The 19,729-nt window shown below is 44.5% G+C and overlaps 1 protein-coding gene across 1 annotated transcript in view; it reads right to left on the reverse strand.

Annotated features, from left to right (window-relative positions):
• thoc2 (THO complex 2) overlaps positions 1-17,248 on the reverse strand; it is a 62,900-nt gene extending 45,652 nt beyond the window's left edge. Inside the window, exons 1-12 of the mRNA XM_061233483.1 lie at positions 16,726-17,248; positions 15,157-15,212; positions 11,521-11,612; positions 10,666-10,717; positions 10,434-10,504; positions 8,407-8,528; positions 7,107-7,240; positions 5,733-5,893; positions 4,877-4,969; positions 4,102-4,257; positions 942-1,114; positions 301-496 (exon numbers count right to left, since the gene is read on the reverse strand). Coding sequence (XP_061089467.1) covers positions 301-496; positions 942-1,114; positions 4,102-4,257; positions 4,877-4,969; positions 5,733-5,893; positions 7,107-7,240; positions 8,407-8,528; positions 10,434-10,504; positions 10,666-10,717; positions 11,521-11,612; positions 15,157-15,212; positions 16,726-16,790 — 1,371 coding nt within the window. The 5' untranslated portion in view covers positions 16,791-17,248. The remainder of the gene's footprint in view (positions 1-300; positions 497-941; positions 1,115-4,101; positions 4,258-4,876; positions 4,970-5,732; positions 5,894-7,106; positions 7,241-8,406; positions 8,529-10,433; positions 10,505-10,665; positions 10,718-11,520; positions 11,613-15,156; positions 15,213-16,725) is intronic.
• Between the last annotated feature and the right edge of the window lie 2,481 nt (positions 17,249-19,729).

Genomic DNA, 19,729 nt, shown 5'->3' on the forward strand with positions numbered 1-19,729 from the left:
CAGAAGCCCCGTTCTCATCTCCTCCCGCACGCACACAATGCGCATCCAATTTATTTTGCTTGTCACCGGACTTATTCCCCGGCTCGCGTTATACATCGCGGTTCATCTGGTGTAGGAAAACAGGGATGTGCTCCAGGAAAACAACACAAACAAAAGGAACGAGGAGGGCGCTTTGGGTACAAACAGCACTTGCGGGTAACCTTGTGCAAAGTCACATTCCCCACAACAGGCTCCTGACTCAGGGGGGAAAGGCTCAGCCGCGATTGCCCCGGGGGACGGCTGACCGGCGCGTGACCTCACCTCTTTCATGAAGCCCTTGCCCAGCCGCACCACCTTGGCGAAGAGGATGGGGTCGTGGGAGAGGTGCGGGCCCAGGTACCCCAGCATGCTGAACACCTCCCGCCGCAGGTCCTCGAAGCACTCAGCCGGCCGAGGGGCCCTCTTGTTCCGCAGGGGCCGCAGCAGGCGGCCTTTGGCCCCTTTGGGGACCCCGGATCTGGAACGACCGAGGAAAAAGAGCCGGGAGCTGAGGATCAGGCTAGCCAAATTCCGGGCTTCTTTTAAAAACTCTATTTTATGGATTAGCTTTTACATTACCATTGCTTTCTCATTTTTAAAATAATTTTCCAGGTATTGCTTTCAGCTATAGGTTATATATTTTTTTACTTCTAATCTCTGTTATCTAGCTTCATTTTTAAGATTTTTGAATTGTTCCTTTTAAACTATTGTGAAATGCTTTGTAACTGTTTCGATGAAATGCTACACAAGTAAAACGGATTATTTTTTTAAGTAAATAAGCCCGAGACAGAATGCGTGTTAAATTTAGCATGTATGCGTGTGAGCACGAGGCTTGTGCGAGTGGGTATGCGTGTGAGCGTGAGGGTATGCGGGTGAGGGTAGCGTGCGCGTTAGCACGTTAGCGCGGTCTCTCCGGATCATACCTGCGGTACAGTGGCTCCGTGGTCAGGTGCAGCAGCTGGCACAGCGCCACGGCGATGGCCTTGTGCGAGGTGGCGTAGAAGGCGGGCATCTGCTCCATGATGCTCTGGGCGTGGTGCCAGTCGCCGATCTTCAGCAGAGCTTCCAGCAGGCCCAGCTTCTGGTTATCGGCGGGCTGAGGAGAGAGAGAGAGAGAGAGAGAGAGAGAGAGAGTGAGGCGGGGCAGCCGGGTGGGTCCATGCCAGCCCACACGCAAAACGACCGGGGAGGAGACTTCCGTAACGGCTGTCCCGCACCGCCGAAACGGCCAGCCGTCCATGATCTCCCGCTGCCTACGAGAGGCTCCGCAGGGCCCGTCCGTAATGGCGGGTCAATACCCCTCCAGTGGGGTGCTGCGGGTGGCTCGTCCGCCAAAGCCAGTCAATACCCTGACAGACGGGAGACGCTGTACAGTCTTGTCTGCGACGGCTGCTCGATATCGTGACGGAAAGCTCTGGAAGGCCAGTCTGCGGAGGCTGCTGAATGCTGAGCGCAGCAAAGGACGAGGCGTTCAGCCAAAGTGCAGGAGCGCCATCGCATTGTGGTTCGCAAGAAAGGAGCGCTCATTCTTAAAAGATGTAGGACATTTGACTGCACGGTGTTATAAGAGACGTAGTGTGTTAAAAGCTCTGGTAAAAAAACTAAGCACAGTGTTATCGAGTGACGCTCCAAGTATCCAAAACAAATTCCAGAGGGGCACAAAGTGCACTGAAAGCAGATGCTTCCACACAGGTGTGGTTCCTGGGTTCATCAAGCAATGAACATCCCAGCATGCACAGAGTTCTGGTTTAAAAATGCTGGGCATGGCCTGGTAACCGTTATTCTGGCGACTTCTCAGTGACTTTGAAAGAAGGGTGACCGCTGAGGTACATTTAACAGGAGGTTTAGTGACCAACTGTCAAACTCGCTGATGTTCCACAAGAAAGTGTGCAAGGTGACACAGTCATGGAAGTCCGAGGAAAACATCATCAACAAGGTGCAACTGGGGCTATAGCTCATACTCCTCGACCGTGATGTGTGAAACGGAAGGCAAGCGGGTGAGCAAGGTAACAAACAGCTGACAAAAAAAACATCCACTGAGTTTCATCAAGCAGTCAGTCGAGGACAGTCGAGGCGAGCAGTATATTCATAGACACGGAGTGCATTCAATTAATGGAATGGCACATTTGTTTATGTATATGGTCTAGCTCAGGCATATTCAGGTGGTCTCGCTGAGGGATCAAATCTAATCTGGCCCTGGACGCCAAATCCAGCCCATGTTTCCTTTTCTCCCAGGTAATTAACCAAAATTGGTGCTACTGATTGGTCAGACTATCTTCACACCAGACTCCCAGGAACAGGGAGGGTGGAAAACCCAGCAGTTCTCAGCCTCTGAGGAGCATGATGAGATGCTGTGGAATTCTCATGTCTAAAGGAGAAGATCAGGTCACTCAACGACAGTTCCACCACATAATATCAGTCTGATATCTCTGTGTCTGAAACCTCACAGGAAGTAGGTTGCCATAGCAAAGCGGTTCTCTCCCCATGACAACAGAGCCAGGACTGACGGCTGCGTGTCTCGCAAGGCATCGCACACATTTTCCGCCACCGCCGCGTTCAGACTGCCGATCGCTGACCTCTGCTCCAGTCGTGAGAACGCCCACCTCCATCTTACCTGAAGAAGGCTGGCTAAGAAGACCGAGACTGACCCACTCTCTCCGTCTATTCGCAAGCTGGACAAAAAATGGCTCTGAACTGCAAAGCTCACAAACCCTCTACACGCTTCTCACAATGCTCCCCAATGAGAATACGCCAACAGCTACACATAAAACCTGGCAATCATGAGCAGCCATTGTCTCCAATTCTGAAGACAGGGAGCTCCAAATATGCGGAAATAAACCCCACAAAAATACCCAAATATCAAATGGGGTGGGGTGGGGTGGGGGGGTGGTATGCACTTAACCTTGTATCAATTCCAACAATTTTATTTGATGAAGGGTACAGTTGAGTTCAGACTTTATTTGAGAGGAAAAAAACGGAACAAGGCAGATGTTCCCGATAATTTATGACCTTGTAAAAACTGTAACGATACGTGCAGTGACAACGAGGCTTCTGCCAGGCTCGGCTACATTTAGATTCCCTATGAGGAAAGTGAATTCACAGTTTCTCTCTCTCACCGAGCAGAGTTCGTGTTCTGCTTTAAGGTGTCCAGCACCAACCTGAGCGCAACGCCTCCCGGCCGACATTAGCCCATTAAAAAGTCCTCCAGAACTTCAGATGTAATCTTTTAATTAACCGAGGCTAGGCTGGGCGGCTTTCTCCCCCATTTTAAAGTTATTAAATATTAAATATGCCAGCTCTGAACAATGCAATCTCTCCAGAGGCGCCTCGGCCCCAAACAGCTTGTAGCTCATTTAGGGCCTTGTCCTGCTCATTAATAAATACAATTAGAATTTCATCTGCCTGCTGATGTTTGTGCTGAACTGGGCTCGGGCTCAGGACGACCTTGCGCAGATAAGCGCTGGAAAACCTTGCCTAAATACTGTATTTAATCAGCGGGATATTTTAATCACCAGACTCTAAAACCTGCCCGTATTTGGACAGTTGTGCTTTCCTACAGCAGTGAGGACCAGAAAGAAGGACATATTTGTGTCTACTGGTATGCTCCAGTGGGCTACCCTGTTCAGGGGATACTTGAGTCTACTGGTGTGCTCCACAGGACCATGCTTAAGGGGATATTGTGGTACGGTGTGCTCCCCTGAGCCACTGTTAAGGAGATATTTGGGTGTTCTGGTGTGTTCCAGTCTGTTCCAGTAGGCCACTGTTAATGATATATGGTGGTCTACTGGTGTGCTCCACGGAGCCACTGATAACAAGATGCTTGCGTCTATTGGTGTGCTCCAGTGGGCCACTGTTGAGAACATATTTGGGTCTACTGGTGTGCTCCAGTGGGCCACTGTTGAGGACATATTTTGGTCTACGGGTGTGGTCCAGTGAGCCACAGTTAAGGACATATTTGGGTCTACTGGTGTGCTCCAGTGGGTCCCTGTTAAGGACATGTTTGGGTCTACTGATGCGCTCTAGTGGGTCCCTGTTAAGGACATATTTAGGTGGACTGGTGTGCTCCAGCGTGATGACGCTCACCTTGTCATTCTTCTCCTCCTCTTTCTCCTTGTCCTTGTCCTTGTCCTCGCTCTTCTCAGACGGCACCACCACCATGGTCAGCTTGCGGGCGATCTGCTTGGCCTCCAGGATCTCGCCCTTGTGCTCCTCCACGATGGCGGAGTCCGGGGGCATCAGCTGGGGGGGTAAGAGAAATGGCCTGCGTTATGGCCCCAGGGGGGCACCCACAGCTGGACAGACCCATTACTCCCCACGGCGATGTCGCCCTATGATGTCATTTCAGAATTTTGTGCCAGAGACATTACACCCAGACAACAGCGGAGTTGAAAAGGGAAGGAAGGGAACCTAAAATATATTTATTGTGGCAAGTCCACAATGTACATTGTGCTATGTTACATTATACACAACTTCTAGATATGAGTTTCATGTCACCAGGTCAATCACAACAATGTAATGTTGCAAAATGTTGCTACGACGATAATTAAATAAAACCAGAAATATGTTCTTCAAACCTTCTTACAATGGAGGGATCGATAAACTCAAATGACACTGAACCTACATTTGTTACAGCTTTTCCTCTTATAAAAGATTTGCAGCCAGGTTGACATCATAATTTGAAATAACCTTTTGTTGATAACATTCAAAAGACTGGCTTTTTTAACACAGTTCACAGCAATTACTCAGAGGGTGAGGCCCAACATGCCACATTAGCAGTTCTCCCTTCAACGCTGCGGTCTGGGCAGACAGAACTCCGGCGTGAGTGGTGGTCAGAGGACGGGAGTAGATGTTCACTCACATGCACGTAGAGGTCGTCCAGCTCGATGAGGTTGTGCTGGAGAAGGGTGGCAGCGACGTGGTACAGCGACGATGGCGTCTCCCCATTGGGCTCCTGGGGATGGGGGGCACGGGGTTACTTTGGCAAGGGCCCAGATCAGAACTCTTTTACTTCACATAATACAAAGCAGACAAGCTACTTAGCGAAGCGTGAATCCTTCAGACATATCAGCAATATCAAACACATTCACAACACGAGGGGAGTGAGAGCGAGAAACAAAGAGAAATTAAATAAATGCTGCTCCTCTGACCCTCAAAAGCCTGCCGTAACAAAGAAGGACCAAAGCAATTTAACGGCCCGATTAATGTTCTTTCTTCATGCCACTGCTCCCGACTGCAGAACCCTTGATATGCGCTTCCCCAAAACGAAATGTGAAACGTGCCCCAAAACACGGCTCAGACACCACATAACAGCAGATATTTCACAAAGTAACGGAACGTCATTGTGTTCCTTAAAGTATGGGTCGAGTATATAGTACGGGAAGTATGTAATCAACTAGACTATGCTACTATCCCTGAAAAGCACTTAATGCCTAATTTTGGTATTTAAATTGGTATTTAAAATTTCTGTTCCAATATGAAAACGTTTAAGAACTATTCAGAGGATCTGACATTGCCAAACATGCGAATGGACCTCGGCACTTTTGCATTTTTGCAAATCCGGTTGGCACCAGACTGGCGTGAAGCGCTTTTACACACGGCTGCTTTAAGAGGGCGTCTGGCTCTGAGCTCTTCATCCTCCGCGCGCCAGGGAAGTCGGTAAGCCGAGCTGTTCGAAGCGTGTCGGGACCGCAAGGCCCGGTCCGAAGGGCTCTCACCTGATGAAACTTGAACTTGAAGCCCAGGATGTGGCAGAGGGTCTGGTGCTCGCACATGTAGGACTTGATGAGGGGCACGAAGAACTCGTCCTGCTCGCAGCGACACTCGTACACCTCCAGGATGATGTCCAGCACGCGGTTGGGGTCCAGATTGAAGCACCCTGCGGAAGAGATTGAAAAAGGGAAGATTAAAAAGAGAGAGAGCGTGAGAAAGTGAGTGATAGAGAGGGACGAAATCCTGTCAGGTAAGCAGAAAGAGCCGGGCCTCTCCCGTCGGTAGAAACGGTCCAGAAACTCAACAAATTACGCGACTAATTTTCTAGGTGAGCAACTTCCTGACATTTGTTTTTCACGAGAGCAGCAATTTCTGATGATAAACAATTAATTCTTGATCTGCATTTAGAATGTTCCGATACCGCACATTCCTCAATGTCAGCGGCTAATTCCATTTACTGAAAAATGAGATGATTGGATTTATTTTCGTAATGATTGCTTTTGTGCTGTGTGAACGCGTGATGCATTACGCTGCATGTCGAAAAAGCAGAAAACATGACAGGCGGGGTGTAAACTAATTGACCCGCATTTACCACACAGAAATCGGCAGTCCCTCTGCCGCCCTGCCCGAAAGGATGGAAAAACTAAATTCGGTACAGGCCATTCAATTTCTATCCGTGGGCCTGAATACAAAATAGAATACGTTTCAAAAGAAATTAATTATTTTATATATTACCATGGTCACGAGAATAAGTAAAACTGAGCAAATCCATTTTCAGTGCCTGTGGAAGCATGCCACCTTGAAATGAGCAAATATTAAACAGGACTAAAATTCACATCAAACAAGCAAACAAGAAAAACATGCATTTAGGGCTTGGCAAGAGTTTTAGACGTCAAAATGACATTTTTCATTCCAAACTAAAACGATAAGTCTTCTGGAAACCAGTTTACGTCTCGGGTGACTTGGCGGATCCATCAGGAACGTCACTTTCATTTCTTCATCAAAACTGGGAAATTGGCACTTTGGTAAGCTGTAATTAGGCTTATATTAAAACCCAACCAAATCTTCCAACATTTAATGAAAAGGGATACACTTAGGTTACGGCATTAGACGTCCGCAGGGCAGTGGCACCGTGTCACAAAACTAGAGTTGTAATCTGCAGTTAGCGGGCTAAGATGCTAGGTGGAGCGTGACCACTATCCTCGGGCACGGTACTAACCTATGCCATTTCAGCATGACTTCAGCAGTATAAGAAAATGTGTCAGGGTGTAATTGATGTGGATTTTTCCAGAAAGGGATACGTGCTTAGCAAATTAACATAAGGTGAATAATGTGACAGCAGGGCATGATGGGTGCAGCACTAACCACATGAGTCATACCTATCAGTGACTTGATGCTCTCCAGGACGAGGTGGCTGGTGACATTTCCCGACAGGTCCTGACCGAGCTCCGTGACCAGCTTGGCGTAACCCTCGTTCTCCTCCCGAAGCAAGTTGAACTTCTGCTGCTTGTAACTACAGAAGGAAGGGGGGGGGGGGGGGGGGGGGGGTTGGTTGTTAGGGTGGGGGGGGGCGAGGCGCCTCTTATAAGCCAGCGAACAACTTCACTTGGCAAAAATTCAATTACCATCGGAAAGGAGGAGACAGTCCCGCTATCAGAAAAGAGACGTACATCGACTGTACGCCTTGGCGAAGGCATTGTTCGGAGATTTGTCGACAGGCCCGATTCAGGGAGAACACAAAACCAATTAATTCTGCCGAGCGCGTTTGTGCGCGCTTTTCACGACGGTCGGAGCAATAAAGTGCGGGGGTGGTGCGCGGCGGAAAAACCGGGCCCTCGCAGTTACGGAACGCTCGCGGATCTTGATAAGCACTGTAAAGACAGATTCCACACAAAGGTGTGAAATTAATCACTGTCAGGAGAGCCGGGGAGACGTGCCTTTAATTCAGAGGAAAATGAGGTTCTGAGCAAATTGCAGCTACGCACAGTTTACAAAAGTTCTCCCGCCTAGGGGGAGTTCAGACATATTAACTGGAGAGCCAGTACTGGCTGTAGCAGCAGCACTGCAGTAAAAGCAGAGACCACAGTGTGTCTGTATAAGACTCAGCTGCACTGCAGTAAAGCAGAGGCCACAGTGTCTCTGTATAAGACTCAGCTGCACTGCAGTAAAAGCAGAGGCCACAGTGTCTCTATATAGCTCAGTAGCACTGCAGTAAAGTGGAGACCACAGTGTCTGTACAAGGCTCAGCTGCACTGCCGCTAACGTTTCACCCTATCCCATTTGAAAACGGTGCTTTTGGTTAAAACAAATTCTCATTCCAGGGCCATAGAAGCGTGTTAAATACTACTACAGTTGTGTCCCTACTGCTGTGGAGTCACACGTCTAGGGAGAAGGATATTCCAACATTGCAGAGCAATGGCGGCTTGTTGCTCTTAAAGCCTGAACATGTGAACTTGGGAGCATCTCTATCAGGCTAAAGGCAGTTCCTACACGGCACACTGCAGAAGGTGAAAGAACATGACTCAGAGAGGAGAGGGAACATACAGTACGATTAGAGATTAAGGTCTAACCTGCCATGGATTTGGGTTTTAGCAAAAAACCTATTTCAGTCAGTCTGGAGTCAGGGTTTGATGAAAAATAAAAAAAGGGAGTCAGTGATCGATGGACCCTTCTACTCACAACAGCTTGGTCTTGATCTTCACAATCTTTTGGTTGAACTGCTGCGCCTGCTTGATGAGGCCCAGGGACTCCAGAGTCTCAGGGTCCAGACGCTCTTTCAGGACCGCATCCGGCACAAGGAACTGTGGGACAGAAAGAGAGTGCGTCAGGAAGACACAGAACTGTGGTGACAGAGAGAGACACAGAACTGTGGGGACAGAGAGTGACAGGGAGACAGAGAACTGAGGGAGCAGAGAGAGGGAGACAGAGACAGAGAGAGAGAGAGAGAGAGAGGAAGAGAGAGAGAGAGAGAGAGAGAGTGTCATGGAGACACAGAACAGTGGCAGTAGTAAGCTTCTGGGAAACATCCTGACAGGTCTTCCCAAAACAATGCGTTTTCTTCCCCGTTTGGGGAATCCCCAAACACACGACCCCAGGCCATCCTTCAAAGCGGGGGCAGCCGGACATCGCTTCCCAATGTGCGATGCACCAACCGAGCGGCTGTTCCCCCGCCAGACAGCCGAGGTACAGAAGCGTGCAGGTGGCAGGCAGCCAGAATTACAGCGGCTGTGCGCCTGAACGAACACGCTTACTCCCCAGGAAAGGCTATGACCAATAATGCGTTTCCCCCTCGGTAATCCCGACCAGTCGACACTGACCAAGTTAGACTGGGACCATGAGGCACAACGGTGCACGAAGAGCAACAGCTTCAGCTAGATAAGCCACTCTGCGGCCCCCGGAACTTTCCGCTTCTCCAGAACCACTCCACGGAGCAGAACCACTCCACCTCCTCCTCTTACCGGGGAAAAAAAATGACAGCTTACTTTCCCTCCCTAGTCAAAGGTTGTTCGAATTTAAAAGCTGCATGAACACTGCAGATGATATCAATTTATATTCACACGATAGGAAAATGGCATAAATCAAAAGGGGGGAAAATGAATTATGTTGAGCGGACTGACGCCCAATCCTCCGCCATGGTCTCCCTGCTTTTCAATTCGATTTCTCCGTCTTTCCATTCCCCCCGCTGAATTACGCAGAAGCGGCCAGAGCAGGGAGGCATGGACATCTGCCATGAAAAGGAATTATTTTGCTATCCAGATACAAGGAGAGTGAGCAACCAGCTTAGGGAAGGGCTCGGATTGAGAGCTTTTAAATGCGATAAATGTACTTTAAATGTCCAACTTTGCCTCCTTCAATAATTTCAGATCTAATTTTAGAGCGTTGTTGAAGCTTTCCCCAGAGAACTTTGCATTTTCAATGAAGGACGATGTAGCCTTTTCAATAGGGGATAAATACTTCCCCGTGGAACAGAATGTAGGCCATTCAATCACACTTAACACCAGATCATCTTCTGAGTCTGGGAGACTGTAAGGGGGCAAATGTATGCACCACAAAGAAAATTATTTACCTTTAATGTCTGGACTTGAACTCAATGTTCCACCATGACAAAACATAGGGGAAAAAATAATTCACCGGCAAATTTTGGTGAAGCAATGCTGCCACCTAGTGCTACAGCAGTGGAATTTCTCCTAGGCTTGGCAGAACTCACTGTTCCGAACAGAACACAGGGAAGCAGCCACTTCCACCAGAAGTTAACATCCGTTCAATGCTAGTTTTTCTCCCAAGGAATGTAGTTTATGTTTATGGTTGCTTATTGACTATCTCAGACACTAAAACCTTTTGATTGATGTGTATTGGACCAATAATTATAGAGAAAACAACAAATAACAGCACAATGTCCCAGTGTTCGGAAGACCGTGTCAACGAATTATGGTCCAAACACCGCCGTATAAGCCTATCTGGTTCATAGTCTCTCATTAGCAACAGCTTCTCCAGTGTCACAGTGCAGCACTATTACCTTGTCACTGTATGCTGAAATGGATCACATATGCGAGTCGGACCAAGTTTGGAAGTAATTTTTTATTTATTCATCACGAAAGCTGCACTGTTCGGAACACGGTGTTCGGAACACGGTGAGTTCACGGTCGGCTTTTTCTGCGCTTTTCTATTGCTCGGCAGTTGAAGGTGACATTGAAGCTCACACTTACCAGGCATGCTCCCACCAGCTGAGTAAAATGGTCTCGCTTGTTTTTTTCCTCCAAACAGCCAGTCTCGATATCTGCATCACAGAATTCAGGCCATCAAATCGCAAAACCGACATTCTTCAAAGATCGATTTGCATTTAAGTTGTTAGTCATGCGCCCGTTTAATTCAGATACCCAATTACATTATAAATAACAAAATGGAATAAAGTTTTTGAAGAAAACACAAAACTCCTACCCAATATACAGAACACATCAGCTAAAATGGATGCCATGTCTTCACGCAATTCCTGGAAAAGAAAAAAAACGAAACATTAAAATTTTATCTTAATTTGACAGAATTAACATCACAAAAAGTTCAGCAAATGATGTTATTCCAGTAGTAGTCAGCCCCCAAACAAAATAGGATTGAGTTACATTAAGACCTACTCTTTTTCAACACTTCAGAAGATGCCAAGTACAACAGACAAAGTGGTCTTGACACATAATTTGAAAAACAACACTAACAGGGCTATCCATCACTCCAGCGCGATTTCAGCTTTGCTTAGTGTGCTGGCTTCATCACCCCTGATACACTGTGACAACTATAGGCTAGTCATCTGTGAACTACCCTCAGTTCCTTCTTGTAGGATCAAAGAAACAACAAAAAAAGGAACAAATTCAAGGTCATTGTTTGAAAGTAAAAAAGAAAAAGTCAAAGAATACTAAATTTAATCCATAAGCAATGAACTCATACAGCTTTCACAAAATGGTGGCCAAACATTCACTGCTTATACCTTGTCATTTGCTCAGATGTTTAATAGCTACAGTAAAGAGTTTACAGGAAAGAAATTACATTAAAACGAGATTACAAGGAATTTCTTAAAAAATAATCAGGTAATAAACACATATGGCCTCTGTCAACAACGCTTCCTAAACTTAACCTCATTTCTGTCTGCATGACAGCACACTGCACCACCAGCAGCTGGACTTATCTTCCAGCCTTGACTGGAGGAGTACGTTTTGTCCGTCTGTGCGTTGTGTGCCCATCAGTGTGACGGTCTGTGTGTCGCGACCGTCAGTCGGTCTGTGAGCATGCGTGCGCTCTACGTACCACGACATCGCCCAGAATGCTGGCAGCCAGGTCCAACTTCAGGCTCCCGCGGATGACGTGCCAGGAGAGCTCGTACAGGGCGGCCTGGATGTCTGCAAGAGGGAGAGGGGAGACACCGACACGTCTCCATCAATAAAACCCTCACACAATCAAAGTCCGCTCACCAGGAAACACACCGAGGCAAGCAGAGCACGCAGGAGCATCAGCTCTACTAGCTCAAAGACCCCCCCCCCCCCCCCGAGTCACAACACACTCACAAAACCACACGATTAGTATCAGATGTTGTTTATTTGTTTTGTTCATTTAACAGCCCCCGCGTCAAAGAGACTTCACTTAATGGTTTTTTTTTCTCTGCATCTTGTACCTCAGAATTGCATGTGTAATTGTAAAAAAAAAAAAAAAAAAAAAAACATTCAAAACGAAGCCGACCTCCCGGGAAGGGGGGGGAGGGGTGTTTGGTGGGGATGGAGGTGGAGGGGGAAAGAAAAACAGATTTGCGTTCTCTCATGATACAATAACACTTGCTGTGCCGAGAGCAGAGCAGTGAATTTGTGCTATGAGGCTGGTGAAGAATTTTACTTTAATTCGAAAGTAACTCCAACCAATTGGTCAGCATTTTTTATTTTATTTTTTTGCTACCAAATGTAGCTAATGGTACCTTCAGGGCCAATTGGTTGGAATTACAACAAAGAATGGCTACAATGATATAACAAATACATCTTGTAATGCCAGCCAAATCACCGTATTTATCTTAAAATTACCTTCAAATTAAAATGAAATCAATACATTGAAACCAGCGAAAACTTAATTCCCCAGTAATACGATTTCCACCAAACCAATCCATTTGTATCTGTCCATTAAAGGTGAATTAGAGAAGATTTGCCAGAAGGAAATTAAATTGCAAGGATAAAAAAAACACAACAGGTACAGATTAATGAGTCAATTAGAAGGAACACAGAATCGGAAAACTGTGGAACTTTCTACCTCTGAATTGTACGCGAATTACATTTTGCGCCAGGAACAGGTTAGATGCCACTCGGGGTACGTGGAATTGAAGACACGCAGACTGAAACCCTGTGTTCGACAGCACTTTCTGAATGAGAACAGAATGCAGAATGCTCTAGGGCTAGCCCCTGGCCGCTTGTTCTGTCTGTCATAGCCCATAACCTTGAAGCAGTACAGTTCCACCATTATTACTGGTATGATAATGGTGGAACTGGTTCCCTCCAAAACTGGAATAATAAAGCAATGGACAAAGTCGTCAGATACAACCCACAAGGCTCACTGACGACAAGAGGAGAATTCAGTATGCCTTTGATGCTCTTATTTCCGGTATGAAAAGAAACTATGCGTGAAATAAAAGCACCAAACACATTGATCCAAAGGGGAAAATTCAATACAGAAAACAGCACCACACATATTTTCAGGATATATGTTGTCAGAGGCAAAAGCGAACAGGCAAAATGGCACTGCCATCGACAAATGCAATTAAGGTAATAATTCATGAATGAACATCGTGTGCATATTTTGCGTAGGCTAACTCGTCAAACTAGAGTCGTGGAGGGCGGTAATGTCTGCTGCTTTTTGGTACGTTTCAGCAAGAGCGATGAATTTAAGTCTTTCATAGGCCTTGTTCTCAAGGCCTTATTTGGTTGCTGATCGACAGGAAACACAAATGCCTGCAGAGACAGTGGGCCTCCAGGATTTGAGTTTGACAGCCCTGATGAAGAGCAAGGTTCCTTTCAGAATTTACAAGTCATACAAAAGCATACCAATGACAGATATGCTGTTATGCCACAAAATAATTACTCCCAAAATCAATCTTTTCACTTTTAGCAACATGTTCGCTGCAAGACACCAACTCATCCGAATCCACACACAGACCAGAAATTTTTGGGTTGGGCTGCATACAAGTCAAAATGTAACAGAAATATGAAATCAAGCTTAGGAAAATGCAAAAGCATTTAAACGTTTACATTTACCCAAATAATGCCAATTAAATGGAAACACGGCATGTTGAACGGTTTCAACCCTTCTACAACAGAACAGACACTTGCACAAAACAGCCTGCTCCTCGGTGTCCAAAGAACAGATGTACCAGCACAATTCACTACACAAATTGTGATGCAAATGAAATTTCACCCAGCGGTAGACGGTAGAAGTCTCACTCAAACACTTCTAAAAAATTCAGCAGTCTTGCGTCTGAACCGCTTCAGAGAACAGAATGTTCAATCTCACAGAAGCACACACGGTGTATGTGCCCTGCCCTGTGCATCCGTCTGGTAAATTGGCTTTTCCCTTGAAGCACAGGAAGATGCTGTTGTTACAAATATAAACAAATGTGATTTGGGAATCGTTTCACGCCACTGTCTTTTCAGATAATAGGCCGGTTACAATAACTCACGCAGTGTGGACAGTGTAGCATTGCCCGCAAGGAAACTGAGCCGTTAGAAGCCATTTGACTTAAATAAAACTAATTTGAGTTCCTAAGCGCTCGGAGTAGTCAACTGATTGATATATTTTATTTTTAAATCTACTGAAACATCCATTAGGTGGTCCTGGCATTTCCAAAAATAAACGCTTTGACTGTTTTTTGTTTTTTTTGTTATATGTAATTGGTTTTTTTAAATATGGGGCTAAGACAGTCTACTGACAGGACTCATGTATAGCAAAAAATTAAATAAAAAATTCCCCCCCAAAACACACAAGTTCAAGATGGAAGCCGCACAATTGTTACTTATGAAAACGCCACTGAACCCTAACTGATTCACAACCAACCAGCATAAGGCTGTTGAAATGAATTAGAATGATTTCCAACCAAATTAAGTTAACAACAATCCCACTGACACCAATATGTAAAGGAAACTGCTACACATTCCCAGTTTTATTCAAATGACAGTTTCAAAAGTACGGAGGGTACAAAAAAAACGTTGCTTAAATGCCTGATCAGGTCAACGCCTTTTTTTACGGAAACGAATGCAAACCGTGTTCAGTGTGCTTCAGTGTCCCTATATGAAAAACAAAACGGTTCATATCTGGAGCGTCAAACCCTGTGAGTTCTAATTAAAATAGGCAAGGTAATGAAATGGAGGGCGAGTTCTTTAGAGAGTTTTTAAGACAGTGACCTAAATAAAACACAGGGCGTGGCTTTATTAATACCTCAATATTTAGGTCTCTTGAGAACTAAACTCCAGTGTATGCCAACAGACAGTCTGCACCCACAAGCGTGCCATTATGCTCTGTTACCTAGAAACCATTCTTGCAAGGGAGAATCCACAGAGAGGGGAGCACAGCATGGAGCAAACCCCTATGGCTTCCATTAGAAACTCAAAGATCAACACATGCCTAAGATGCTCCACTTCTAGCCTAATCCCAAAACATTGGGTGTATGAAAGTGGAAAATGACACTTGCACTGTGACAGCAATGTGTGCACATTGAGATACTGGTCAAACTGCATGTTTACATTCAAAGAGGGAACTGTACAAGGCAGGAGGTCAAGGGGCCTAATTCTGCAGCTTGAAGCAACACAATAAGCGTCACAGCTAGATTAATGCACAAGTGTTAATTAATTGGTAAACCTGGTGCCAAACCCAGGGCATAATGGTGGATGATTCAAACATGTCGGTGCAACTTACCTCTTAGCATCACGTCATCATTCGGCTGGTCTGCAAGAGTCCGACATAATTGTAAACTGCAAGACACAAAAACATGGTTTATGAGTCTAATTAACTATACCATACAGTAAACCGCATACTCACGAGCACGCACCTATTAAGAAAGCTGACTTATGTTATACATCCGAAACTATTTTTTACACTTAAGAATTTTTGCTACTTAATTACCATCTGAATCATTTTGGAAGTAATGGCCCTAAGTTACATTAGGTACCTAGCTAGCTAGCTACCAATAACCCAAACGTTATTAGTAGTCGTTTCAAGTGATCACAACTTGAACTTGATACTCTCCCTTACTTTACTAGCGCTAATGCGTTAACTCGGCTAACTTATAGCGTTAAGAAATAAAAGTAGCACCTAACGTTAGAGCTAAAATGTAGTTAACGAAACTGGTGTACATATGTTCGCTAGCTAAAGTAGAATACCTTAACGTAACTGGATTCAAGATTTGACGTAGCTACTTCGTTAACTAGACGAGTGAGGTTCACGTTAGCTTGCTAGCTAACTTAGCTAATCAGTGAATGGTTTAAGGTAATTTAGCGATCTAGCTAGCTAGCCTACATCTTATACCACGCTACCGTTACCCAAGTTGGTAAAAGTTAGCTAGGTAACGTTACTACCGATTACGCCGGCACGTCCGGACGTTACTAGCTACAGCTAATTTAGTAACGCTACTTGGTTACGTTAGCCTAGCTGGCAAGCTATAACTAGGCTTTGATTGCTCACGCTATCAAAGTAAACCGGATTAGCAAGCTCTATTTTATCTAGCGCTAACGTTACCTGCCTTAACATAGTTAGCTAACATAAGCATACCTAGACTACTTAACTGAATGTTGTACTAAATTAAGCCCCTCTAGTTGGCAAGATCGAAATAAGGATAGCTAATGACTGCCGAAAACTGGCGTTAGCTAGCGAATAGCTAATACCAGACTAGCCTGATAACGTTAGCTAGCTAGCTAGCCCATTGCTAGCTCACCTCGTCGACTTGTTTACAGATAGCTAGCTAACGTACGCGGATACAGAATCCGTTAAATGTGCATATTTCTGTACAAAAGACCAGATGTACCAAAGTGTATTTATATATTTATATTGCTGACCGTTAGATTATCGGTTTAAACAACAGCATAAAGTGCACATTTTAAGTGGCAAACGTTACGTCGACGATAAGAAAGTGTGCGCCACAAATTCACTTGATGAAGCAGGAGCGATCGTTGGCTGTTTATTTTAAATGATTGGATACAATGTGCCCTCTAAAATGTAGCTAGCGAGCCAGCGAGCTAAATTTCACTCGCGTCGACAAGTCCACATATTCAGTTAGCTAGCCAACTGTGGATACTATTCCCGGCTGAATGTTTAGCAGCCTTGCTAGCTAGAAAGAGCAACTAGGGAGATGGACACAATGCAGAAAGTAGTGCTTATTTTCGCTCAACGGTTCCAAGCTACTCATATTAGCCACACAGAAACAAGACTGATACAACTCGGAGCGTTTCGTCGTCTTTCGACGGAATCAGATAACTCAAGGTTACTCACAACTCATTTTTTCCTGATTTTTCCCAGTTTTTGATCCAGTCTGTAGGGAGGACCAAAGCCGCCATGTTCCCTACAATACCGCACTTAGCCCGGATGTTTAGCACAATGCACCGGGTCAAAGGACCCAAGCTAGTGCATGGTGGGATGTTGGAATGTGTGGGAAAAGGTTAGCGAGCAGAGCTTGTAATACTGGGCGACTTGTACGATCACGAATGTATTGAACGTGCAAAATCACAAATTTCGTCGTAGTCTAATATTGTGAAACATAGATGCATTGCCTGTTCAAAGTCACCAGTCAACAACAGGCGCTGAACACATCGGCTAAGTAATGTTTGCCGTTGTCTAATATTGTCTAGCTTCCACGATTGGTGCAGCGGCGCCGGCGTTAGATTTTTATCAGTAACGATGCGTCTAAAATATGTTAACAGAATTGATATTTAGGCAAGTATGATTTTGCGGCTTCGTTGACGATAAAGGCTTAAGCGCGTAGTTGTGCAATGCTAGGTTTGTGCCCTCCACTCAACAGTCAGACATCATGAACATGTGATCCGAAATAGTGAAACCATAAACGCACGTTTCTTCAAGATTGTACAGGAAGTAACAGTGCAGTGTGCAAAGAAAAGAATGGTTACAATTCAACAAGTCATTTGAATTGATGCATCATCAATACTTGATTTTCGCAAATAGTTATGTTCGCAATAGTAACCAAAATTAACTTCATATTCTAGCTGGATGACTACGCACAAAACTGGAGGGAAACCCGGTTCGTGTTTAGTGTGACATTTCAGAACACTTGCCAAACAAGGGAGTTTATCAATCAAATACAGCAAAAATAAACTCGGCGGTGACCACATCTGCCTCGTTTGGGGGCTGTGGCGTACCTTTCTGTTCGTTCTCACCACAAGCCAGTACTCACATAAATGTATATCAGTAGTTGGTAATCTTAAACATTAGAGCACATTGCCCAAATAAAAGAATTGTGCCTCCTCAAAGGATAGGGAAATGAAGATGGGTGACATGATGAAATGAATGAATTGTTTTAATTATTTCCCTTTAGATTAAAAGAGCTAGAAGAACGTTTGTAAGGCGACGCTTTAGCCTCGACATGGAAAAAGATCACACCTGCCATCCCAACTGTTTTGGCCATTAATGCAACAGAAACCTGGAAGTTACACTAGATTGGGAGTCAGGCTCTACTTCCAGCATCAAGTGCAGATCATATACGGCATATGGATGTGCTCCTATGAGGCTTTTTTATGAGATTCTGATTGTGGACCCTGGCCACCTCTTGCAAGCCAAATTCATATATAATAATACAATTGCTTCAATCAATATCATATTGCCCACGTCATCCTGAAACAAACCTATCCCAGAGTAATTTGAAACCGTTCAGTTCATACCCAGATGCTTTTTTTTGTCCTAAAATCAGCTTCAATTTGTCTCACTGTAATGTTTGTTGAAAAAATTCCAATTGGACCACTACATACTGCGCAATTAACAATTAAAGGTAGCTACCGCCATTCTTCTCATACAGGTAAAAGCAATGATATCACATAACAGTCCATTAGCAGACAACTAGCACATTCTACAAGTACACATCTATGTAGAAAAAACTGAATAAAGAACTGTGAAAGTGGAATACATTTTTGTGTAAATTAAAAATAAAAATAATCACAGGACACCAGTGAACAATGTAAAAACTTGCAGTCTTCAAATCAGCTAAACTGAATTTTACTCAAAGGTACAATAGGTAAGAACTTTGTGTTAAAACATTGTTACAAGACCACTGTAAATCCCTTCCTATCATTGAAAAAGGCTCAATGATATGCTGACTCACCCTCTACCTGTCTTTATAGTCCTTAAATATACAGTTGATGGCCCAACACTCTGTACCAAATAAAAACATATATAACTTATTGTACAGGCATATATAACTGTACAATAATTGAAGCACATTGGTTGAAAATAGGTTGTAATTACCACAGCCAATTGCATTTCAACATCAGCGTGTTTACAGAGAAGGGGGAGGGATAAACAGTGTTGTGGTGTGTGTTGCTGCTAGTCCTCTCTTGACCGTTAGAAGTCCAAAATTACCTATTGTACCTTTAATCATTTGGGAGTATAACATTGGTATTTTATTTAGAAGCATGGGCTCGTGCACCATACCCAGCAAGTACTACAAAGAACAATAGTCACACGAATAATAATACAAAAAATAGCAACCTTTTTATGGATTAATTTCTATAGAAATTCAGAGAAAGGAGACCACTTAATTGCAGTTGGCATCATGAAAAATGGGAAATTGAAAAATGCTATATGTAGAGAAGTGAATCTTGCCTATGTTACTAGATCCATTTAATCCCTTCAGCATTGCCCCTTTTCTTAACACAAGCTGGAAAATGACATACCCAAAGTGAAATGCCAACTATTCTTGAACCCTTTTGACTACAGGCATAATTTGGTTGTGACCCCATTTTATATTAGTGGACTGGAGCCAAAGGTGTTTTCACTGTCTTCCTATAGTCGAGAGGCTAGAGAGATGAGATTCCGTTGGAAGTTCCCCAAAGGAAGTCCTTGATTTAGAAGTAGGCATCACAAATTTGTTGTAAAACATCAACCTTTTTGGCCATGACGTAACAGTCTTGGCGTGCATATTGAAAATGCTACGGCTTTGTTACACTGGAAAAAAAAAATACTGTGTTGTTTTCTGAAAGCCTAACAAACTATACACTATACTGGAAATGTAATGTCATTAGCTAAATGCTTCTAAGTCTTTACTTCAATAAGATATTGCTAGCCGGTTCTAGGTTCAACTGAAGTTCTACTGTATTTGTTGCTCACAGATGGGGATCACGCCTTTACTGTGCAACAGGATTAGTGATGCTGGTCAGATAAATTTGTTCGTGGGCTCTTCTTGTTCCAGAGAACCTATACAAAATGTAGGTAATATCAATCATATGTACACCTACTTTTGTAGAATTAATAAAAAGCAAAATAATAATTC

The sequence above is a fragment of the Conger conger genome, chromosome 3 (genome assembly GCF_963514075.1).
Source record: "Conger conger chromosome 3, fConCon1.1, whole genome shotgun sequence".
Lineage (NCBI taxonomy): Eukaryota > Metazoa > Chordata > Actinopteri > Anguilliformes > Congridae > Conger > Conger conger.